General features: G+C 35.2%; 1 protein-coding gene and 1 long non-coding RNA gene across 2 annotated transcripts; both read right to left on the bottom strand.

Annotated features, from left to right (window-relative positions):
* Positions 1–218: 218 nt before the first annotated feature.
* On the bottom strand, positions 219–2681 carry LOC145269084 (uncharacterized). Its single transcript, XR_013864945.1, has 2 exons — positions 2527–2681; positions 219–924 (listed from the first exon to the last, which is right to left on the bottom strand). It is a non-coding gene; the product is annotated as an uncharacterized LOC145269084 (long non-coding RNA).
* An 18477-nt stretch (positions 2682–21158) lies between these two features.
* Positions 21159–24341, bottom strand: LOC145269175 (uncharacterized). The gene has a single exon (XM_080124783.1). The coding sequence runs from the start codon at positions 24339–24341 to the stop codon at positions 21159–21161; it is 3183 nt and encodes a 1060-aa protein (XP_079980909.1).
* Positions 24342–26211: the final 1870 nt, after the last annotated feature.

The following is a 26211-nucleotide window of genomic DNA, read 5'->3' as shown; positions in this document are numbered from 1 at the left end:
TAGCTGGACACATAAAAATTCTATGGTGCCTTACATAAATCTGTATAATTTACTGTTAATAATGATATTCCTTTCAAAAGATATCATTAATACAATTTAGAAAAATATTATTCCTCTTTCCATAAAAATAGTCATTGCCAATTAAATATTCTTTAAAAGAAAATTTCTTACCATAAAAATTGCCAGCCAAATATTCTTGAAATCATTAAAAACAAATATCACTTTTTAAAATGTATTTATTCAAATTTGTAGTTTTTTTAATCGACTGGACGACATGATTTGATTTTGGAACAATTCATTTTAAAATGGATTAAGTTGGAATATTTTAGCTTAAGGGAATCAAATTAATTGCCAATCATCACTAATTGGACGATCTCATTTTTCTTCCAAAATTGTATGAAAGGAGATAACGTATGCACGAATATATATCTTATCTCATCTCATAACGTTCTGAGAAATGCTGTTGAAAGTTGTAAGCATATTCATCAAGCTGTACTTGACTAGAGCCATGTTGAACAATATCGATATCTTGTACAGGAGAACCCCGGGATACAGCATTAAGATTAGTAACAAAATACAGTACAGTATATAATACACATGTATATATAATCAGATAACATTAATAACACCATAAGGTGGGGAAAATACCATAACCAGGGGCCGCAAAAAACATTCCACATCATAACCTGAAAAACGACATAGCCTAGAGCCACCGTATCCCAGGGTTCTACTGTATCTTTATCTGCAAAGATGAAAGACCACTCCAAAATGCCATAAAATGTAAATTTAGGGAAACTGTTGGTAACTCCTGCAAACGTGGCTCTTATTTCTTCAGTGTTTTTGTCTCAGCTTTCTTTGGTTCTTCAGATCATTCATTCTTCATTATTATTTTTTCCTTTTTGGATCAAATGGGTTTCAATGACCCTACAAAATAAACAAAATGGAGTCAACCAGTTGACTTTCAACATGCATGGCATTTTTAAACAGATAATAGCAGTTGTTTGGTTTTTCGTCATAAAATCGGTTTTGAATAGAAGAAAAGATTTATTTTTTCTGGAGCCCTTGAGACCTTTTTTATTTATTTTTATCAGCAAGTAATTGTACAGCACAGCATGTTAAAACACAAATTAGCTTGAAAATAAATAAGCTTTCTTTAATATAGTAAACACAAGAACATGCAAAGTTGGTTTGTAAACAAAAAATGCGACATGTTTTAATTTGACTATTTGTTGGCTTTTTAGCTAGGAGTAAAATGTATCTCTTCTTATAATTCATTCTTTTGATCCTCGGTCACTGAAGAAGTCATGCTGGACAGGAAATTTTTTATTTTTGTCCCGATCCAAAGTACCCCTTTTGGTAGTTGGATTTTCCCCACATTAAAAAGTGACCTTAGCAAATAACATTCTACTTGAAAACTCTTTGTTCAAACTTCTCAGCTTAATGTTCACAGGGAACATGAATTGGAATAAATATATTGAGGGCATTGCCAAAACTGCTGCAAACAAGATGGGCTCTCTACAATGCTTGAAAGTTACACCTGAGTATCTTGTACGCCTAAAAGGTCACCATTCGCCTATGCATGGGCTATTGTCACCATATCTAAGCTGGTGCATCTGCTACTAGTTTATCACTCCTAGACAAGGTTAAAGAGTGGCCAATCTAATATGTCCCACACTGTCAACTAAACTCAAACCTCTATCCCATCAATGAAATGTTACATCTCTGTGCCAATTTTACAAGTACTTTAATGGAATGTACTCCAAACTCCAATCCCTTGTTCCCTCTTGACGTAAATACACCTGACAAGCTTTTACTCAAATAGTTTCTTCCCTCTAACTGCTGGATTTTGGAATTCCCTCCCAGGTTCCTGCTTCTCTGATTCCACTGACATGCAAATGTTCAAGTGTAATGTTAAGACATTTTACTGCTCAACTCCCCACATAGTTATCCTGTAAATTTTGTCCCAAATAATAGCCCTTTACATCCAAGTGACGTATCTAATTTTGGGTGAAAAAGCAATAAAAAAAAAAATCTATTAAAAAAACACAAAAAAACTAGGGGATGGCAAGTAAATAGGGATGGTTTAATTTGTTAAATTTTGCTTGTATGATTAGCCTATTTACAATGCCTCCCTACGGGACAGGTACAGGGTCGTTTTTTAACGTGGAGAAAAGAAACAAAAATAAAAAATTGTGTCAGTCGTGGAGGGTTTCTGCTCCACTGACAAACAAGAAATTGAAATATAGCATCTAAAGAACAGATATTACTCTTTGATCTTAGCCCGAAGGCAACCATGTTATGATTATATTAAACTAAATAATTAGGTGTCGGTATCAAATACAACTGTTTATTTACTTTTTGTTAAACTTGTGATAATTCACTTTCAGTCATTTGAATAAACTATAACCTGACTTTTTTTTTCTTTTTTTTTTTTTAAATTGTAACATACATTGTTTAATGCATGCTCATACAAGTTCATGTAACAGCAAAGTCTCAACTGCACTTCATTCAAATAGACGGACATACCTTTTCTCAGTTCCCTTGTGGCTATCCCCCTGGATTCTTCTATTTCCTTGCGTTGTGCAGCTTAGTTGTTGATTCCTACTTGTCTTGTGGATGCTGGAATAAAGATTTATCCGATTGAATACCATGCAATCAACACACAAGATGACTTCTTGTAGTTTTAATTGTAGGTTTATTTTTGTTTTATAATTAAATATCAGTAAATCCACACAGTACTATGTAATTCCTTAGGACCTAAATTCTACAATGTGCATCCCGTTTCTCATGCTGAGTGATCATATTAGAGGGCTATAACGTTTCTCGGGCCTCACTGGCATAAAAACCACCCCCTTCAACTCTGCTTCAATTCGCTCCAACTTTCTGCTCCCTCATATATTAGGTTATCACTTATATTTCAACTGTGGTCTTTGTTCTATAAACATCTCCATCTTTCCATAATCAGTCATGAATCTAATACCGGTATATCAGCACTCACTATTATCCTATCAAAATTGACCTCTATCAAAATTAGACAATTATGTCATTCTTTGACGTCTCATCAGGACATTTTATTGTTATACATTCCTCATTTGACTTCAAATTCTTAATCTGTATATATCTAAATACTCGAGCTTCATCAATAGTTAGTTGCTTAAATTCTTTAAGCTGCATATATACTTAGTTAACCCTAGTTGCTCGCTTCCATAGGGCCTCAATCTGTAAGATAATGCAAAGTAACTCAAATATAACAAAAACAAAAAGGGGTTATATTGTACCATAGTAACTGCTGGAATGTATCACCTATTTTTCTTTTTCAACCTTTGCTGTTATACAAAATCATTAAGAATTTGTGGTGTTCGTCCTGAAATAAAGGAAGTCTTAATTAGATAATTTTAACAATATTATGTTAATCTATTCATTCTATGTTAATTCTTGCTTTTGCTTTTTATAAGCACAAAACCTGATCTACTTGTAAGATAGTGAAAAAAACAGCATTGTAAAAAAAGAATAAAATTTACTGACTTAGTCATTATAGCTACTTTTCAATAAAACTATTAAGTAATGCTAAATAAAACATGTTATGGGGTTAAATGGTAATAAACGAAGGAACACATGATTTTTAGGACCAAAACATGTATTCACATAAATTACAGGCAAAGTGAGTTGAGTATATCCATTCCTCAACAGTAGGACGTTTGCTCACATCCAGCTTGGTTGCGTGCCAATTTCAGACTGCCGGGTACTGGTCTCGTTACCGGAAGGGACGTCACCAGCGGAAGTGACGTCATGAGATAGTTCATTAATTCCATGGAGGCGCGTCTCCAACACCCCTCTCCCAAGCTTTTTGTTTGTAAAAGCTGTCTGTACCTCTTCCTTTTGGGGTTTACTATCAATTGCTTGGTAAGCTTTTTCTTACGGAATGACCGTCGTAGTTCAGGTGTTGGTTGAGGATGTTCAAGGTCAAGTTTCAAAGACAGTGTCTATCAGCTCATCTTCCAATGGTGGACTGTCGCTGGTTTCATCTTAATTGGTTCTGGTGACGTGTGTGGGTATATGTTGGTCATTGGATGATTATTACCATGTCACCGACTCTCTTAGTAATTGTACCCACCTCTCAGAATGATGTATTGTTTTTATAATATTTGAAAAACACTCTTTGACCTAGTATGAAACGTTTACTGGGTGCATAAGTGGTCACTAATGGTCTTGACTGTTTGGGTAAGAGCTTGTTAAAAACGGATCTCACTTTCCGTGCAAACATTGTTTCTGCAGGTGAGACTGTTGTTGGTGTGTTCGGGTTGGGTGTAAATCCTATACACATGTAGAAATTGTTGCTTTGGCTTGGAATTCTTTAGCAATTTAATAATAACATCATCTTGTCTCTATTGTTGAAGTAGCATTCTCTCCTCCAATGCTTGTTGCCTCTCTTGAAATTGTAACTGGAGCTGTTTATCACGTTCTTTTAAATTTTCCTCGGCTTTCTGCTGCTGGTCGATCTGAGCTTTTATTAGCTGTATCAATACTGCTTTAACGTCCTCCATTTTTTAATGGCTTTTCCAAATGCACAAAAAAAAAAATTATTTCCGTTTTTGACTGGAGAAGAGAGATAAAATAATAAAAAATAAAATGTCCTTTCCTTGAGTGTGTGCGTATAAAGAAGGAAGCAATGTATCCCTTGCTTCTTGGTAAAACCCTTAGAAATAACCCAATATGAGGGTGGACAAAAAAAAAACTTACTTGCGAAACAAAAACAATATACTGTGATGCCATACAGTTGCAAATGAATAAAAATAATTGTGGAATTGTCTGGAAATTGACCAAAATGGCTTTTTTTTTTTTTTTTTTTTTTTTTTTGTGTGTGTGTGTGTGTGTGTGTGTGTGTGTGTGTGTGGGGAGGAGTTGTCCCCACGTGGCAAGAAAGTTTTTCACTTAGAACCGACAGTTAAAAATAGAATATTTCAAAAACTTCCACTCAATGAAAAAGTATTTTACTTTTAGCCCAAGTAAAACGAAAAGGGGGGGAACATTTCTCTCTCGTTAAAATATGTAGAAGTTAGCAGCAAAAACAAAGGCAAAAAAAAGAAACTTCACTTTATTTGAAAAAAAGAATCTTCAAATTTGCATACGCCTAAACAGTCGACATTTTACAATAGTTGTTCACACGGTGAAATTTGGGTCAGCATTTTTCTTTTTCTTTTCTTCTTTCAATAAGCCAACCAACTTAATTTTTAAACATTACAAAATGAGTTTAGCCCAGTTCATTGCAATTTAAATATAGACAAAAAAATTAACTTACAATTTCTTCGATAACTTTGCCATGAGTTCGTTTTCTTTTCTTTTTTTTTTTTTTTGTTTTTAGAACGTAATTGCCAACCGAATTCTTAGCTTGTAAATTCGAAGTTCTTTTGAAGTCAATGAGAATTTTGTTTTCTTTTTTGTGGAGTTAACCCGTGTGAAAGTCAAATCCTCGCCGCCAGTTGTTATAGGGTTAAATGGTAATAAACGAAGGAACACAGGAGTTTTAGGACCGAAACATGTATTCACATAAATTACAGGCAAAGTGAGTTGAGTATATCCGTTCCTTAATGGTAGGACGTTTGCACACGTCCAGTTTGGTCGCGTGCCAATCTCAGACTGCCGGGCACCGGTCTCGTTACCGGAAGTGATGTCACCAATGGGAGTGGTGTCATGAGATAGTCCATTAATCCCATGGAGGGGCGTCTCCAACACATTACAAACAATACTCGTACACTAGTATGCCGCGATACATGTGTCTCAAACCACCAATCACCTCAACATTTGTGTTGCAGTTTTTCTTAATTTAGCCATGTCAATTCTACACGGTGTTACAGCAAAATCTCATGACAAAAACGAAATAGACCATAAAAGCAATAGGTGTATATGCAGAGACCCATTTAGCAACAGTTAGTTACATACAAAGGTTGTAATGCATCTTGTATTTTAACTAAAAAAAAAAAATGTTGAAGAGCTACAAAGATGGAGTTGTACCATAAAAACAGGAGACTATCTGTACTCCATAATTTATTTTTATACATGAACAATATTATTACTACACTTTTGCCAGCGATGGAGTACAGGTGTCTGGAATGCACTTTGTCACTTGCATCCCTTTTGCTATTCTGAAATCGACAAACTCATCTCCTAACTGTCCTGACATCAACTGCACCATAGACGTTCGACAGGTGCTGTTGAATGTTGATCGGTTCAATTTTTTCTTCATGGAGAAATTCAAAGACACATATTTTTTCTTTTGACAAACGTCTATAACAAGGGTTGCTTTCTGTGCGTTTCACATCGTCAGTATCTGCAACAGATGAAACTTTTATGTCATGAATGTATAAGTTCAAAGAAAAATTAAATTCTGGCATCTTCTGATGCAGGGTTTTGATGTAATTTGGTTTCCGTTACAAGGTTCCAGACAATGTTTGTCTACTCTGTCTATCATGGAGAAAAGTCGCCCTCCCCCCACACGCACACACTTTATTCTTTAGGGGAGGGATCCAGCCTTTTGGGTTTCCATGTTTAAGGGGAACATTCGAATTACTTGCTAAAAACAAATGACTTGAGAAAACGGCAAATTCCCCCTCTATCAGTTAAACATTTCCTTTCTTCTATTCTTTTCCCTTTTTCTTTCTTTCTCACCTCCCCATACGAGATCCATTCTCTGTCTCTCTGTCTCTCTCTCTGTCTCTCTCTTTCTCTCTGTCTGTCTGTCTGTCTGTCTGTCTGTCTGTCTCTCTCTCTCTCTCTCTCTCTCTCTCTCTCTCTCTCTCTCTCTCTCTCTCTTGAAATCTTTTCTTTTTCTTAAAAAAAAAAAAAAAAAATCCCTTTATCAATTATCCGAGAGGCCCGTCTACTGATCTGTCCACCCACCGCCTAGACTTGGGGAAAGTAATATATCAATTGCGATCTTTCTGCTTTCCAGAAATCTATTATCAGCAAAGCTAACGAAAAAGAAGTCTTTCAGCAAGCGAAATGACAACTTGTGTTTTTAAATTCTTTCTTCAATATAACCACATGGCTGTAAACCACGATTTCTCTTATAGCAACTAGCTTTTCCATCAACAATTGTCAATTTCGTTTATTTATTGAAAGGTTTCATTTTCTGAAATCTCTCACAAGAAAATATTTTATTTGGATTGCTTCAAACAATTGCGTCAAAAACCTTGACTGCAGAGTTTGACTAGCAAGGTTAACAAACGTTGCCCAAGACAGTGTTATATCTAGTGTAGTTAGTAGCCGAGAAGAGAAGCATAGTTTATGCGATTTGAGTATAAAATAAAAACAAAGATCATACACAAGATTTGTTGAACACAGGTGTGTTATTGGAGTCGCGTTGTTAAGGTCTCTATTTCTGAGCTAAACCTCCCATCTCAAATCTAGGATATCGGCTTAGATTAACTGAGATCCCTCATCAATCTCTGTAGTGATCATTCGATGTCATCCATTTAAACTCATCTCCCAAACCATCTCTCAGCGTTCTTAAACAACTTCTAGCAGTCAGTGTCATCTAAATATATACTACTTTTTACCTGAAATCCAATATATCCGTTTTTTTTTTGTTTTTTTTCTTAGCTTACTTCAACCAGAACTAAATACTTCCTTCCAAATTGTTTATCTTGACCCTTCCTCACTCTCTACTTACTAGTGTCTAACTGCACATGGCACCACTTTGTCTGTGTAGCACAATAGGTTAATTATTTTTTCTTGTCATTTACTTCCTAGCTAATATTTTCTGGTTGGTGAGTAGTCTATAGTATCACACAAATATATATTTGTTAATGTCCACTACCGTAATTAACTTGGTTTCTCTAGTTATAAACACAGCTGGTAGCATCCAACATAGCTTTTTTATGTCCTATTTTCTGACAGTCGCATTCTTAATCCATCTCCCAGATTGACAAGATCGGCAAGTCTCACTTATAGACCTATTTCTGACCACAGTTTCTAAGGATTGTGTAACAAATGCCCAAAGCCCACTCGGGAATGCTGATCACATTGTGATACTGGTAAACATTACACTGAACTCTCGATTCGAAGTTGAAGAACCATTGTTCGAAATGACAGAATACTTCAAGAAGGCTGACTGGGAAGCTATCAGGTATCATATTAGAGATACCACATGGTGTAGTATCTTTTCTCTTCCTGCAGAACAATATAGACATAAGGCTACTGAATGATTCAAAACAGCAATTGAAGTACATGTTCCCACACACAAGTTCTGTAGTAAACCCCACTCTCACCAATAGTTCACTTCTACTTGCTTCCACAGATTTATCCGACATACGAGGTGGCTTAAATAAGTTTCCAGACATTTTTGTACAGGCATTTAAAATTGTCATAGATTCAATGCTATTGCTATACATCTTATGAATCCACTACTAGTCCCTCCCTCTTAGGATCCAAAAAGAGCTTCCAAGCTAATAGGTCCCACGCTTTCAACCAAGCTTCAACCACTGTCCCATCGCTGCAATGTTGCAGCCCCATGCCTGTTTTACAAGTGTTTTAATGCAATGTAATCTGAACTCCTTGCAGTTGTACCACCTCACATACATATGCCTGACAAACCTGTCTAGCTGCAAAATCCCATCTCTTCACTGTACAGATCCCTAGATGTTGGAAAGTCTTCTACTCTAATATCTTCTTCCCTCAGACTACTAGACATTGGAATTCCCTCCCTGTTTTCTGCTTCCCCGACTGTACTAATATGCAGAAATTTAAATGTGTAATATAAATCTCACCTGTCTATTTAAATGTATGTTTGTATGTCTCGCAAAAACTTACAACAGAGGCGACGGATTTTCACAAGATCAGTATCATTTTGAAGCTTGACCCTTCAGACGACAAATATAAAAAAATTGGCTAAAAACATTAATTTTTTTTACCCTCAACTGGGCACTTTTCTAGAGAGAGGGGGGTCGCTTTTTTCGCCAATATTTTCGAAAGTCATCCCCTCTTTTTGATTGACTAGCCTTGATTTAAACCTACATCACTTCCGATTTGGTGATGGGTGCAACAGTAACGACGTCATGTTTTTTCATGTTCTTGTCTTTCTTCGCTGTATGGGTTCGAGCCTGCCTGCCTGCCTGCCTACTACTACTACTACTTTAAAATGTTTTATTTATTTTATTTTTTTTTGCTCAACACACACCTTCAAACATCTGGGCAACGCCAGGCACTCAGGCTAGTGTAATATAAACTCAACTCCTCACATAGTCCCCTGTAAAGATGGTTCCAAATAGTATCCTTATGTCCAAATGGCAGCATTCCTTGTTTGCAATGAACAAGAGTTTAAAAAAAAAAAAAAAAGTTATACCTTCTCTCTTTGGGAGGAAGATAAGATTTCTGAAAATCAATTTGGTCCATAGCACTTGCAAAATCTTGACTATCCAAATTTTTAGTACAAAATTCCATTGTTAAACGTTAGTTTCAAAATTTTCATTTCATTTATCTGTTTCTATTTTAAAGGCATGTTTTATGTCAGTTTCATTTTGATCGAATTGAAATGTGCGATGGATGTTGTGCGTATCAATCATTGGACTGTTAATATTGAATACAAATTCAGTCAATCCAAAGTTAAGGACCATCAAACAATACTTTGAAAAATGTATTTATTTCCGAAAATGTAAAATTCTAAAAACAAAGTAGACAAAAGCCCCTTCAAAAGTGTGGGGACCTATGATCATCCTTGTCACTGTACCTAAGATTTGTCATTTTCTTAGCTAGAATCCCCAATCACCACAATACTACATTTACATCAAATGTTATCCTACTTGAAATTCTCAAATCGATTTAGTTTTATTTTTTTCTTGAATATATACATGAATAGATAAATAAGTTGTTTTTATTTTATAGTTATTTCATTTTAGCGTGGAGTAAGGAAAGAATGTAAAATGAACCCTCCCAACCTTTTTTAAATGATACATTCCTCTGTTTTCTGGCTAGGAGCAAAAAGAAAAAGTTGCTGGGCATTTTGGAAGTTTCCTATAATGAGGGGAGGAGGACATTCACTTGACTAGCTAAGAAACTAAAAAAGGGTTACTTCCGGAGGTCTGTGGTCCGGCAGGATCAAGAACCATGTGCGATGCTGAAGCAAGTAGCATGTACTCCAACTAGACATTTCTACATAAACAAAAGCTCATTAGTTTTATCCATTTATTTTTCAAAAATTGAAGATGACACATTCTAATTTAGGAAGAGAAGCTGCTAGTGACTGTATCATACTATTGCAGTCACCAAACACATCCTAATTCATAAATATCTAGGGTACCTCATTGTTTTCTCCATTTAAAAAAAAAAAAAAAAAATCTTTCTGATGGCAAAAATTCCTACTTTGTGCATTTCCCTCAAATGACCTCTGGTTGACCTTGAAAAATTTTTTTCTGGGTTTATTGCTTTTGGGGTGCCATTATTTCGACACTCCAAATTTAAGCAATTCATCCCATCATACTCAAAATTATCCATGCTGTTCTCGCAAACACAATGGGAAGTAAATTCTGATAGTTCTGATATAAAATCACGTTGACACACCAGTTCTCGCCATATCACCAAAGTTAAGCAATGTTGAGCCTGGCCAATACAAGATTGGTGACTATTTGGGAAAGCGAGACGCTGTATGTACCGCGAGGTAAAAATACCAGGCTTGGAAACTGGCACAGTCTATCCTTCTCTTGAGGGTAGATGGGCCTCTCTTAAGCTGTGGTAGACAACTCATGGCGTCACGATAAAAAGTACCCTTGATAGCCTTGGCGAAGCATCAAGTATTTAGGTATGGACAAGATTTTAATTACACTAAAAACTCATGTAGTTCAATCTTGCATGTTACGTTTACGTTACATTACGGTTGTTGCAATCTGCAATGAATTGGTGTAAAAGAGTTGAACCCTGTCATTTAGATATTGGATGTAACTGTGCTATATATATGAACTTGACAATCATTCTGGCATTGATGTGGCTTATGATGTCATTCTGTGCCTTATCTGAAATCAATAAGTTATCAGTCTGTCATCATTTCTTGATAAGCTGAAATAAAAGAGCTTTCCCTCTCAATCGATAACTCTGTCGTGAACGAATAAAATCTTATTCAGTGCGTTGGAATTTCCTTCTCTGACAGTCTTTGTACAAATATTGAATATTAGGTTTTGTGGGAGCAGTAAAAATTGTGAATTTCAACAAAGTTGGTAGAAGAGCAAAGTGTAGTATCGGTTATCATCTTTTCTGTCTTCAGTGAAGGAGAGATCCTTCTTGGCTAAAGGTATTTTCATTTTTGTCCTAATCCAAGGTGACCTTTTTTTGTGGGGGAGCTGTATTTTCTCCACATTAAAAACCGACCTCTCCTATCATGGGGAGGGCAAGTAAATAGCGACTAGTTCCGTATTAAACATGCACAGCTGACATGATGTGACTAAAATACAGCTGCCTTTACCATCACCTCGGTAGCAACGCCTTTACCCCCATCATAACTTATGAGACCCCTCCCTCTTACATTTTCTGAATCCAATTGATATGTAGACTTTGAAATATGTTTCCAGTTATCTTAGGTCAAAATCTTAAGTGCCTCTAGAAATTCTGGAACCACAAAAGGAAGAGGTGTGATCTCTATATTATTCGGTTGGCAACAAAGTTTTTTCAATCTATTGTTTTCAAATTTTGGAATCTATCTTTTCAAGAATTTAAAAATAGATATTTATAGTTAATTTTTTATTTTGTAGTATTCTCATCTCAGAAGAACCATAACGTATTGATTTATAAAACCTTATGGTCGTACTCAGAAGAATATGTTGATTTATAAAAATATTGTCATACTCAGAAGAATGACATGATTTATAAAAATATTATGGTCGTACTCAGAAGAATAACAGATTAATTTATAAAAATATTATGGTCGTACTCAAAAGAATAACATGTTGATTTATAAAAATGTTATGGTCATACTCAGAAGAATGACATGATTTATAAAAATATTATGGTCATACTCAGAAGAATGACATGATTTATAAAAATACTAGCTGTACCCGGCCATGCGTTGCTGTGGTTCAGTTTGTTAAAATGAACACATTCCTCTAGAAAAATTGCATTTTGTTCGTTTACTTTTATTATTTTTTGCAATTTTTTTAATCAATAAAAGTTATTTTTCCCCAAAAAAAGATAAATTTTTTACCATAAATTGTTAGGTGAAAGTTGTTTTTTCAGGAAAACTTGCACTTTTTTTTTTTTTTAAAGAAATTTGTCAGTAAACGTTTCTCTTTGAAAACGGAATTTTTATTATAAAAAGAACAGATGAACACTGTAAATAGTTATGTGAAAGTAGAGAAAAATTTGATTCTTTTTTTTTTTTTTCAAGAGAATGTACAAATTATTTTTTTAACAGATGTTCAGAAAATAAACAGAAAAATACTTCCATCATTAATTATGCAAAAAAATAAATAAAATGTTGATTTAGTGTTTCAACATAATGCTTATAAATTACGATAAAACTTGCTGAGTATGCGCTGTTTTATGGTTGTTGTAAAAATGGAACGGAAACTTAAATTTTGCTTCGTTTTAATCTTTCTTAATTTTTTAATTGTGTCCCCCCTCAAACGAATATAATCAAAATAGTAACATTCAACAATTGTACTTTATGTATATAAAACACAAAATATTTATTAAAAAAAAAAAAAAAAAAGTTAATAACGAAAGGAAAATAATTCCATTTTTAAACGAAAAAGTCAGTTTGGTATATCTTTTTGTTATTCTTTACATAAGTCCAGCTTACCATTCACATTGGAAATGTCGACATTTATAGGTCGTAGGGTACTTTACAACGAATAAACACTCCAATCTAGTAGATGTATCAGAATTTTTGACACCCTTATCACGAAACTGCGAATAAAATATAAAAATCTCGTAATTTCTCTTTTAAAAGTGGATTGCTTATTTTCTTTATGGATTATACTTCCAAAATAAACTAATAAAGTTGTTTTAAAAGTAATAGAAATATTTTTTTTTATTTTTTAAAAAACTAATGAATTTTACAAACTCACTATTTTTCAATTTTTAAACTTTAAAAATCTATCAAAATTTTTCTATTGATTCTATTTTTACGATATTTTCAGGGTCAATGTGAAATTTTATGCCCTTTCCAATAAACCGAATATAATATTTTAGACAAACGTTTTTTTTTTTAATTCACGCCCCCCCCTTCATTTTTAAGTGTCTATTAAAAAGTAAATTAATTTACTCACCAAGGTTTTATATATCACAAATTGAAGAGAAAAGGTCAATAAGTAATATATTCAAATTTAAAACAAAAAAAGTAGTGGTTTTTAGAAATTTACCTGTACAGTTCGAAGTTTAAAACCTGTTTTTTTTTTTTTAAACTACGTTGTTTGTTTTTTCTTTTGTTTTTGTTTTTTTTATGAAACCTTGGTCCTTGCTCCTTTAATTGAAAAAAAATTAGGGCTTGAATTACATTTTTCGAGGAGTTATAAGCTTGGAAAGACAGGAGGTCGAATAATTCACGCCTCCCATTTTGAAATGTCTATTAAAAACTAAATTTACTCACCAAAATGTTATATATTACAAATTGAAGAGAAAAGGTCAATAAATATATTCAAATTTAAAACAAAAAAAGTAGTGTTTTTTAGAAATTTAGCTGTAAAGTCCGAAGTTTAAAACCTTTTAAAATAAAAACACGTTTGTTTTTTTTTTTTTGTTTTGTTTTTTAATGAAACCTTGGTCCTTGCTCCCTTGATTGAAAAAAATTAGGGTTTGAGTTACATTTTTCGAGGAGTTATAAGCTTGGAAAAACGGGGTGGAATTATTCACTATTTTTCACGCAATTTCTTACACACCTACCAATCTACCCATGTTAAGATTGGCTTTCGGAATAGACACCCCTAACCTTGCCAGCATACCCGAAAAGCTATAAAAGTTGACGTGTTGAATGTGAATGATGAGTTGGATGTAATGTAAAAATGTACCGAATTTAAAAGGGAACGAAATTCAAATTTCCGTTGCATTTTTACAACAACCGTAAAGCAGAGCATTCTATGCAAATTTTACCTAACTTACTGTATTAACGCTATTTTTTAAGCAAAAAAAAAAAATATTTAGGATTGGCTATAAATTCCTAAACTCATTTCACCCTAAATAATTTAGGTGACTGAAATAGGAATCTAACTGAATCTTTAATTTCCTGAATAGTATGCGAGAATTCATTTTTCTTCGAGTTATATTGAATTCATTAATACGGACTTTAGGGGCTTTTTTTCGTAATGTTACTGTAAAAATTGTTTTATTGTTACAAATTACGATGCTTTAAAAAAAAGCAAAAATAAATTTTTGCGTTTTTTATTTACTACTGAAAACCATAACTTTAGTAAATGTATTTTTTGTTTAAACAAAATAAAACATTTTCACTAAGAGTTAAGTAAAAATAATTAGTTAATTATATTCTGCGATCATTATTTGATAAATACTGCAATTTTCATTAAAATTGGTTAATTTCCTGACTTTTAGTGAATTTTTAAGTAAAGGGAGGGGTCAAAATGTGTATACACTTTGAACGTCGGCATTCATTTTTCGATGAATATTTAATAGGAAAGCGACCACGTGTGGTAAATTTATCAATAATCATGTGATTAAACCCATTGAAAATTTACCGATATTGTAAACACATTCTGTTTAAGCCTGTAGTGTTTTTTTAGTGATGCAATGTTGGCAACTGAGATTTAAAAAAAAACCCACGAGATCAGGAGAAAGAAATGTCAAGAAAATTGCTAGATTTTTAACATCTGAAATTTTCAAAAATCGCTAATTCCCCCCCCCCCAAAAAAAAAACTCCCTATTTTCACTTCCTACCATATAAAAATTATAAATATAGTATATTCAATATATAAAATGTTCAGTGTTTTCTCACTATATGTTTCTGGAATTATATTGAAGCGGTTAGCTCCCGTATTTTATCAGCTAGCTTTACCTGTTTTTTCAGAGAGGGTATTTTTTTTTTTTTTTTTTTTTTGCAGGAAGCAAATCATAAACTCAAACTTTTATAATAAAAGTTAAATTGAAATATACTTCAAATTAAACATCACAATAATGGTGCAACATATTTTGAAATTAGAAAAATAAAAAAACAAAAAAACTGTTTTAGCATGTTAAAAGTATTTAGGTTGGTAGATAATTGAATTCTACTGTATTGATATAATTTTTTTTTTTTTTTTTTTTTTGCTGTTGTTTCTTGCTTTTTACAATTTTCGACTAAATACTTCTAAATTTCGTATTTTAAACTAAACTTCAAAGGTTGGAATGCCCCCCTCCACCTAAAATGTACTTGGAAAACTCGATTTTATAGCGAGATTTAAGAATGGTTAGCCAAAAAAAAGGTGAAAAACAAAACAAATAATCAATAAATAATTGTTACCAAAGGCAATAAATTCTACTTTTTTTTTTACTTACATGAATGAATGTATTTTATGTTTTAAAGTATTTTCAAGCGCTTGCGGGTGTGTGAGTGCGGAATATCTCCAGATTTTCTAGAATTTCCCGCTAGATTGCAAACGAAATCTCCAGATCTAGCAGGAAAACCGCTAAATTAGAAACGCTGGTCATGTGACAGGAAGCGGTAATAAATAATTGTCCCTAAATAAAAAAAATCGCCTATCGGTACAAAGAAACACACTTATTTATCATAGAAAAATTAAGTATAATGTTATAATTAAAAAGAAATATATAAAAACACACATGGATATAGTAAACATATTATACCAAAACGTGGAAGCCATCCGTCCAGTGGTTTTTTAGACAATTAATTGCGAACGAACCAAAAGTTACATTTTTATATATATATATATATATATATATATATATATATATATATATATAGATTATGGTCATACTCAGAAGAATGACATGATTTATAAAAATATTATGGTCGTACTCAAAAGAATGATAACATGTTGATTTATAAAAATGATAGATTTTTGTTTGACAGATGATTGCCATTCACTGTATTGTCAGGATTTTCTGTAAGCAACATTGTTTTCAAATTTTGGAATCTGTTTTTTCTGAGAATCCAAACAATGTTTGTGTAGAGTTTGTTTACTTTCGTTTTAAAATGGAATGTCAAGTTAAAAAAGAAACAATCAACGTTTTTCAGCACTTTTTTTTTTCTTTTTGTAATTTTAATTTTCGCCAACAACAAATTGAAAAATTTTGAACATTGGAAATAAGTTATGAACAAGATTAGTTATTATTAAACTATATAAATTTAAATGATGAAAAACTGGGAATTTCGTCTTTGGATTCTTCGGATTACTATTCTCATCTTGAGTGTCATTTTCATGATGTTTTGGGTGATGTATTCTCTGACTTTCTTCAGGTGTATCTTGTTAGACTGTGGAATGTTTCTGCCGAACTCTGGAATCTGGACAGAATTTCATGTGGAACCCTTTATTTCCTTCACGGGAGAGAGGGGGGGGGTAGCACGTTCTTGTTCCATCAGCCATGATTTAGTAGAGATCCTAAGTAGTTCGCAGTTGTATTATTCAGTTGCCCACACTGAGAATTGAACCATAAATCTTCAGAAGAATATCACTTCTACAACTGATGTTTTTTTCCAAATACTCTAACCACTACACCATGAATCCTTGTAGACAATTCTAGTATGAATTTCAGGAGTCTTAAACCTATTTTATTTCTATTTATTTTATTTTCTCAAAGCATTACCCCCCCTCCGACATAAATACCTCCGATAAACCAGACAAGCAGCAAACTCCCACCCTATACTGTAGAGATCCCTAGATGCTGTAAAGCCTTCTACTCAAATAGCTTCTTCCCTGCTAGATTTTGGAATTCTCTCTCTGCTTCCCTGACTGTACTGACATGCAAAGTGCAAGTGTAATGTCAACATCTCTCTGCTCAACTCCCTACATAGTATCCTGTCAAATCTGGTCCCTATTAGTAGCCCCTTACAACTTAGTGGTACTGTGCCTTTATTGGGATGAATAAACAGTAAAAAAAAAAAGATGGTAAAATTCTAGATTCTAGCGTTCGACAGAAACCTAAAGTTCAACAAGATACAGCTGAAGGTGAGAGGTTACATCGACAGAAAATTAAAAACAACACTCAAAATAGAAAAGCGAAACTAAAAGTCGAAAGCGAAGTCGTGTTCTCAGCCTTTCGTGCCGGGATGTCCAGAAAGCAATGAGCTTTGATCGATGTGGGCCCACCTGTCATATCAGACATTTGCTATTCATTTGGACACTCCCCTTTTTATGGGGGAGGTGGTTTTCCCCAACATCTTGGGGAAACAAACAAATACGCAGTAACTGGCTTGCAGCCAAAGCTAAGTGCATGACATTTATTCACCTGTGTCAACTCCTTCACTTAACTTTTTAATCGTTATATTTCAACGATTCTCACTTCCTCTGCCCTCTTAGCGTCGCGGTAAGATATCACATTTTCTTTCACTTTCTTTTCCGCCTTTGCCTCAAGGCTTTGGGTTCGAGCCTACCCACCTACTAACATTTTTTTTCCTACGCACACACACTGACAAACACCCGAGCAATGCCGAGCACCCCTGCTAGTCTATAATATAAATCTCACCTGTCTGTTTAAATGTATGTATGCATGTCTGCCTAAAACTTTCAACAGAGGCAACAGATTTTTACATGATTGGTATCATTTTGAAGCTTGACCCTTCGGACGACAAATATTGAAAAATTTGCCAAAAACATTAATTCCTTCACCTTCAACTGGGCACTTTTCTACAAGGAGGGATCGCTTTTTTCGCCAATAGTTTCGAAAGTCATCCTATCTTTTCAATTGTGTAGCCTTAATTTAAACCTACGTCACTTTCAGTTTGGCGATGAGTGCAACAGCAAAGACGGCAGGGTTTTTTGTTTTTTTTCACGTTCATTGCCTCCTTTGCGGTTCGAATCTGCCTACCTACTACCACTGTTTTTTTTTTTGTTTTGCTCAACACACTTCCATTCCAATTATAGTACTCAAAAAAACTTCAACCTGAACTAGCGCCCATACTTACAAAACTGTTTAAATGTTTTAAAGAGAATAGTTTCCCATCTCCCTGGAAAATTTAATCAGTATGCCCTGTATTTAAGAATTCAGGTGATCGCTCATCCCCCTCTCAGTACAGGCCAATAAGTCTGCTGTGCGTCATAAGTAAGTTGCTAGAATCTGTTAAATACAGAAGTAATCAACCATCTCAACAAAAATAACCTTCTTAGTGACACTCAATATGGTTTCCGTTCTGCTAGATCTACAGCAGATGTGCTTACAGTTATATCTCATAGGATTAGCAAATCTCTCGACGGAGGCAACCTTTCTAGGGCAATTGCTCTTGACATATCTAAGGCCTTTGATAGGGTATGGCATAAAGGTTTACTTCACAAGATCTCTAGCTATGGTATAGCTGGAAATGTCTTCTCAATTATCAAATCATTTCTTTCTGATAGGTTCATAAGAGTAGTAGTTGAGGGGCAAAAATCAGAAGCTCACAGTATTAATGCTGGTGTCCCTCAGGGGTCCATCCTGGGCCCAACTCTTTTTCTGATCTACATTAATGATCTTCCAAATCACATCCTTACATTATTTGTAGACATTTATGCTGATGACACTACCATTTATGGTAGCACATTTAAGACAGTAAACGACCAAGTTCTCTCCGATTCTCTCTCCTCTGATCTTGAGCACGTAGTACAATGGGGAAAGGAGTGGCTGGTTACTTTTAATGCATCTAAAACCAAGCTTCTCTCTTTACATCAACATTCTGATCCACATCTGGCATCAATTGAAATGAATGGCTCTCAGCTTCAGGAGGCCTCAAGTTTTGACAAGCTTCTGGGCTTGACCATTACTCCTGATCTTAAATGGAACACGTACATCAAATCTGTTGCCAAGGCCGCTGGAAAAATGGTGGGATCTTTCTATCGATCCGGTAGATATCTCACTGCTGATGCAATTCTCTATCTATATAAGAGCCAGGTACGTCCAAGGATGGAATACTGTTGCCACATTTAGGCAGGAGCTGCTGGAAAGGACTTGGCCTGCCTTGATAGAGTTCAAAATAGACTTCGTAGCCTCATAGGAGATGTCCTTTTCTCTTCCTTGCAACCTCTATCTCACAGAAGAGATGTTGCGAGTTTGTCTCTGATGTATCGTTATTTTCATGGAAAGTGTTCGACTGAGCTTCATTCTATGGTCCCCCTCGCCTAACTTTCACAAGAAACACTCGTCTAGCTGAAAACACTATCAATAATTCTTCCCACTCTTTATCTAAACGTAGATTCCATGAACAAAGCTTCTTTCTTAGAACTGCATGCTTGTGGAATTGTCTTCCGTTTTCCTGCTTTCCAGCTGACTACAACATGGTTGTGTTCAAGTCTAACGTAAATAAGTTCTTGATGAGCCGTTCCATATAAGTTATCAAATTTACCAAATTTTCATTACTAATGATTACTATATTGTCCAATTTCTACTGTACACTTTTTAACCCTTATTCTTGAGTGGCCTCGATAATGTGGTGATGCCTATGTAAAAAAAAACAAAAAAACATGTAGGCAACACCGGGCACCCAGGCTAGTTTAATATATATCTCAGCAACATAAAATCACTTTTAATGCCTATAGAAAATTTTTCTCACATTTTGCTCTGGCCACAACCTTTAATGTTTACTCCTGTCACTGACCAAGTAATTATTTAAACTATATAGTCAACAATGCAACAAATTTTCTTTGTAAGTCATTTCCTTGGTTAAGGCATGATTTTTATAGACTGTATGCCAATTCATTGAGGTGATGGGACCAGTGATTTTATTGAAACACCATTTGAAACTATACAATAATAGCAGACGACTCAGCATTGCCCAGTCATAAAATATGCTTAAATACATTTTAATTCATGCAAATTTCATATTAACCTCAACAAAAAATCCAGTTTGGAATCCTGATAGGCAGATGGTGAAGCACTACTACAACACCTATCTGATAACTCCTGCAGCTGTGCTTGTTTCAATCGTATTGGCTAGCCTTTCCATCAGACTTTGACTGCAAGGCCGAAAGGGGGACCATGGTATCTGGGTAGACCTAAGTCTCCTCATCATCTGCCCAGGACTGCATCCAAAGAGCCGATTCCAGCTTTGAACTGCAGTGCATCAGATGATACAGAATGTCTTTATCTTATTAGACAAAAGGTTACCATCAAAATCTGTTTCAAGTCCACTTTAACACTAACTTTCATAAACTGTAAATATTATCTTGGAGAAGTTTTTAAATTATGATTTTTTTTTTTTTTTTTTTTTTTCACAAAAAATATTTATTTTTGCAATAATTTCACTATGAAAGATTTTTAAATGCAATTTTTGGCATGGGTATTTTAATTTAATAGTATTTTCTTGATAAACAAGTTTTATTTAAATGTTACTTATTGCATAAGATGAGCTAATATTATTGTTGACAAAAGCCGTAGTATATTATCACAATGTTGAAGAGTTTGAAAACGTAAACAATTTTGAACAAGATAAATGTGATGTTGGTTGTAATCAAAATTCATGAATTTACAAAACGTTTGAACTATTATGAAAAAAAAATGGAATACCATAAAAATAAATAAAAATCTGAATTTGAATGCCTACTAGACATTCTCAGGTGCTTTGGTTTTTTTTCGACGAGTTTTTGTCAGGACAACTTGACATGAGAATACTTCATCCTAAAAGTAAACCTTTATAAACATGTTTGTGCACAGATTGTGATTGTCCTGTTCATTGTGCTGGTCTAAACTTACTACTCGATTTCCACGCTGATTGCAGTGTCAGCTGTGTGGTCTCTGTCAGTGCTGCAATAAAAGAACTCGCCCTGCAAACAAAACTGCAATTCTTGTATAAAATAACAGGTTTATTTATGGAAGGTCACAATAGTGATTATTTCTTCCTTTGAACAACATACTTGCCAAATGAGATTTTTAACTAAACCAAACCAAATCAAGACGTCCAAAAGGCCATCTTCTTTGAAGTACACAGATACAACTACCAGTCCTCAGAAAAACAAAGTCCAGATCTCATGGAATGTTAAAGATGAAATAACCAAGGCCCAGACATGAATGTGTTATGAGATAAAACTTTATTATAGCAAGCGCTAACACGTGCGACTTGTCTCAAAGGGAAAATCTAACTGACTAGTCGCATCCGGGGTTTTACCCTTGGCGGCCCTCTCCTCATATAAGGGGAGATAATCACTCTTTCCTGGGGCAGGATAAATGGGATGGGATGTTAACACTTCTCCCTTTTTTGTTAAGCCATCAGCAATTTGTTTGTCAGTGGGTATCCAGGATATCTCTGCAATTTCTCCTCTGTCAACCATTTCTCTAAGGATGACCATTTCAATTCTTAGTCTTTTATCGAGGATTTGTGTGGTAGAATGCACTGCATCATACAAACAGGAATTGTCTGTTTTGCATGTTATCTTGATGTTTATAGTGTGATCTTCCATTTGCAGCAAATCCAGTATCAATTTTCTGTAATAATGGCAGGCTTCAGTAAGATCAACCATGGCCAGAGTCTCCGCAGCAAGCGTGCTTTTGACTATTCTTTTGATGCGTTTAGATTGCCAGGCTATTGGCATGTATTGGTTATTACTACCAACCAGAAAAATAATGTAGCCACCTTGTGATCCACCGTCAGTTAGGTTAGCAAAGGATGCATCACTGTATGCTATAATTTGAAGCAATTTAGGGTTTCCAAGATTGGGAATATGGATTTGGGATTTCTCCTTTTTTGCCTTTTTGATAGTCCTATTTATTTGTTTTATACATTCCACATTTTCTTGTTTTAATATGGAACTCAATGCACTGACATCAAAACTGAGGTCAGGTCTAGTTTGAGTGGCTAGCCAGTTGAGTTGACCGATTAGCTGTCTGGCCTCGGAGATCTCAGTGGATGTCAGCTTGTCTTCCAGCCTTCTTCCATTCTGCAGCGGAATGTGTCTGAGTTTCTTTGTGTATTCATCTTGTCCAATATTGATGTTACTATTGGATTTTTTTATTTCTAATCCAATATATTGGAACTTGGCAACTTCTTCAGATTTCACTTTGAAAAGTTTACGAAGTTCATTAATGACTTTGTTCTCAAAGGTTTCTGAACCAGCAAAGCAGAAATCATCGACATGAGTGGCAATTATGCCTTGAAGCTTGTTTTTGAAATGCCAAGTGAAAATAGCCTGGTCATATTTTGATGGTGTGGCCCCTAGCTTTACTAGTTTCTCTCTAAGTGTTAGGTACCAGGATCGAGATGCATCTGTTAGACCGTAAACACATTTGGATAATTTCCAGATGTAACCAGGGGATACATTGGCTTCTTTGGGAGAAAGAAGGTAGACGGGTCGATCTAATTGCTTGCTTTGTAAAAAGGCAGTTTTGATGTCCATGGATTTGCATACCCAACCACTTGCTGATATAACTCCTAAGACTGATCGTAAACTTTCTTTTGAACATGTTGGGGAGTCATTTCTAACATTGCAGGCATCTTTATCTTGAAAGCCTTTCGCAACAAGTCTGGCCTTAAAGGTTTGTTTTCCATTCAACTCCTTGTTGGTGTAGACCCATCTTGTGCATATTTTTGGTTGGCCCTGATCTAATACTTGTGTGTAGACTTTGTGTTCAATCCAACTTTGGAGTTCTCTCTTTTTGGCCTTATCATATTGGTCATTAGAGGAGTCAGTCATTAGATTTACCTCCGTGGCTTCATTAGTGAGGGGTTGGTCATCTTTGTTTGTCTCCCATTCCAAGACCCCATTCTCAAAATCTAGCCAGAAGGGGTCACCTTCCTCCATAGCAACGTTCATTAAATATTTATTTTTGCCAGTGGCTTTACCAGCTCTACTGATCACATTCAATTTTCTCCATTCTTGGTCTTCATCATTGGTGAATTTGCATATTATAGTTTGGCCTGGTTTAGGCAGTTGTACAGATTTGGTGGCCACTTTGGGTAACGTGTCACATTCATTGGCCTCATTCTGCTCAGGGTCATCAATTTCACTGCCCTCATCTATTGGCACATAACCACTTGTGGTGGCATTGTTGTGCCTCTGAGGTTTTGTTCGTACACTGGTGTCTTGGTGTTCAGAGGTGTTGTGGTATGTGTCAGGATATGGAATTAAGCGTGAAGGATGCACTCTAACGTATGTGGCTCCATGTTTGACTAGTACTTGTTTATGTTCCCAGCCTATGACAGCACCGGGACCAAGCCATCGATCAGATTCATTTCTTTTAAAAAGGACAAGGTCACCATTCTTGTATTGATCAATTACACTGGTTCTCACCTGATGACGGAGAGCTCGTCTCAATTTTTCAGAGGCTTCACACTCTATGAAACCTTTTCTTGCAGCATGCATGGCATTGAGGTTGTCAGCAACAATTTGACTAGTACTCACACCTTCTAGTGCAGGAAGTTGATCATTCAGGAGAGAAGGCAGGTTGGGATTTTTTCCAAAAACCAGTTGGTTAGGGCTATAGCCGTGTGAATTGTGAAGTGCATTCTTGGCATTGACCGCCCATGAGAGAGCAACATCAAAGTTACACCGAGCATCTTCTAAAGTCTTCTTGACCATTTCTCCCAGAAAACCATTGTGCCTTTCATTCAATCCATTACTCCAGGGGGATTGGGCAGCAGTGGTACGGACTACGATATTCAAGTTTTGAGCCATGTCTCGGAAGAATTGATTGTCAAATTCCCGGCCATTATCAGTAAGAAAAGCTGCTGGAGCACCAAAATATGCAATCCAGCGTTTGAAGATGGCAGTGAGTATATCAGAGCTCTCCTTACTTGTAAGCCTAACAGCGACACTATATCTGGTTGCATGGTCCACCAAGTGTAGTACTTTATGTCCATTAATTTCCTTTATGTCCATGGCTACAGTCTGGTTAAAATGAGTTCCTAAGGGAAATCCTACAACAGGTCGAGGTGCAGGTTTTTTATACCTGAGGCAGGTCTGACAAGCAAGAGGAAGCTTCCTCAGTATATCCATAAATTCAGCATCTTTTAAACCAGAGCTTTTGACAAGATTACACAATTTTTGTGCACTGGGATGGCTGAATTGTCGATGTAATTTGGTAGCAATTTTTAATTTCTCGACTTTGCTCTTTTTATTAATTTTGTTTAAAAATAAAATATATCGTAACTTACCCCGGTCTGGTGGAGGTGTAGATATAGGGATGTGGTAGTGGCCAGAAGTGGTGCACAGCAACCTTATTTTTTTTTTTCCAAACATTTCCGCTGTGTCATCATTAAAGTTTAGGGTTGTCTGGGCTCTTTTCATGGCCATCTTGCTTAGTAGCAAAGGGATATCAGCGTCAACAACATCACTCATTATTTTAATGTTCATCTTTGCAATGACACATGGCAAAGTTACCTTTTGTAGAGATTTTATTTTCATACCAGTATTTCACTGTTGTCCTGTGTCTGTGTGTCTGCCTCACTAAAAACGACGTTGTCAGTTTCATTTTTTATGGAAATGTTTTGTGGTCTAGCCGTGGTTAAGTTTTCACATGAAATTTTTTTTAATTGTTGAGCCATATCTTTTAGAGTGAGGTTGTTTATTGTCACACGTATTAATCTCTCGTTTTCGGGGTTGAGATTGGCAGACTTTAACGCGCGATAGGCTAATACGGGTTCTGATAAAATTATTTTAAATTCCCTGAGTTTCGCTACGTGCCTGTCGAACTGGATTAAGTAGTCATTTATGGAAGCGTTAGGTTCACGCTGATAACTCTCAAAGTTCTCGTAGGATATGAAAGCAGACTGGTTTTTATCCTGAAGAAAAAGTGTATCCAGCTTTTCGACGAGATTGTCCATTCCTTCTTCGGCATTCAGTAATGAAATGTCCATTTCTAGTACAGCAGCGCGAGACTGTCCGGTGAGCGAAAGAAATACAGCGGGAGCTTGTTTTGAAGGCGGAATGTTCGTTGCTATCTTCCATAGTTCAATTTCTCGTTTCTATGAATGGTAAAATTCCGGGTTTAGTCGTGGTGGTTCAAATATTCTGGAATTCATTGTTTTTTTTTTTTTTTTTTTTTTTTTTTTTTTTATCTTCGTACGCTCTGCTACCAGATGTTAAAGATGAAATAACCAAGGCCCAGACATGAATGTGTTATGAGATAAAACTTTATTATAGCAAGCGCTAACACGTGCGACTCGTCTCAAAGGGAAAATCTAACTGACTAGTCGCATCCGGGGTTTTACCCTTGGCGGCCCTCTCCTCATATAAGGGGAGATAATCACTCTTTCCTGGGGCAGGATAAATGGGATGGGATGTTAACATGGAATATCTGCACCTTTGACTGGAAATCCTAAACTTTGGTCGCTTTTTTTTCTCTGTAATCTAAATTCCACCACCCAAGAAAACCACTCAGAGAATGGCTAGTCTTATCTATGACTTAATCTTCCAGATGTCTCGGCCATTATTTCTAGCAAAAATAAAGTGGTTCAAAACCACAACCGGGAACCTCTCTTTAATTAGACACTCTTTTTTTTTTTTCTCCAAAAAAAAATCAGATTCTGAGCAGCCAAACTCCAAATCAGATATTTTCAATTTTTTCTGTACTACTATTCTCTTTCTCTTGGCCAAACACTTCTCACCTGCAGTAAGTCTGTAACATGCAATCTAATACATGTTTATAAAATGACCAAATATTCAAAATAACATGACATTCAAAGCCCAAGTAAGATTCCCTCTGCATAACTATACACTGGCTTATATCAGGAATAGTGCACCTTCTTCTAGTGATGTTATCTCTAGTAACAGTACTAAACTAGATATTCCACTTCACAAGATGAATTCTTGTCATGGAATACAGCAAGAGCAAAAAAAGATCAACATAAAGATAAACTATACCATAGTTAAGTGGTCAATTGAATGAAGAGGAAAAATTAGTTTTCTTTAAGGTTTTATTAACTCAACATATGAGATCGCGGATAATCTTGATTGAACATTTGGAACTGTTTCTCATATAGAAATTAAGTCTTAGCTCCAGGAAGTGAGGTCCTTTGATTTCTTGTAGCTTACACTAGTTACAAGTAAAATGAATTCTTCAGAATAGTTAATCTGCAGAAAGCAGTTTCTACAATGATAAACACTAGAATCAATTGTGTTACATCGATAAGTGAATCCATTTACTCTGCAGATGTTGAAAGAG

The sequence above is a fragment of the Euprymna scolopes genome, chromosome 45, assembly GCF_053919585.1.
Source record: "Euprymna scolopes isolate OS-2025 chromosome 45, ASM5391958v1, whole genome shotgun sequence".
In the NCBI taxonomy this organism is placed as follows: domain Eukaryota; kingdom Metazoa; phylum Mollusca; class Cephalopoda; order Sepiida; family Sepiolidae; genus Euprymna; species Euprymna scolopes.
The sequence above is the reverse complement of the archived record's forward strand: the minus strand, read 5'-3'. Positions and strand labels throughout refer to the sequence as shown.

Bases quoted from the DNA above. Each gene is read 5' to 3' on its own strand.
- LOC145269175 (XM_080124783.1), bottom strand. From the start codon at position 24,341: ATGGCCATGAAAAGAGCCCAGACAACCCTAAACTTTAATGATGACACA.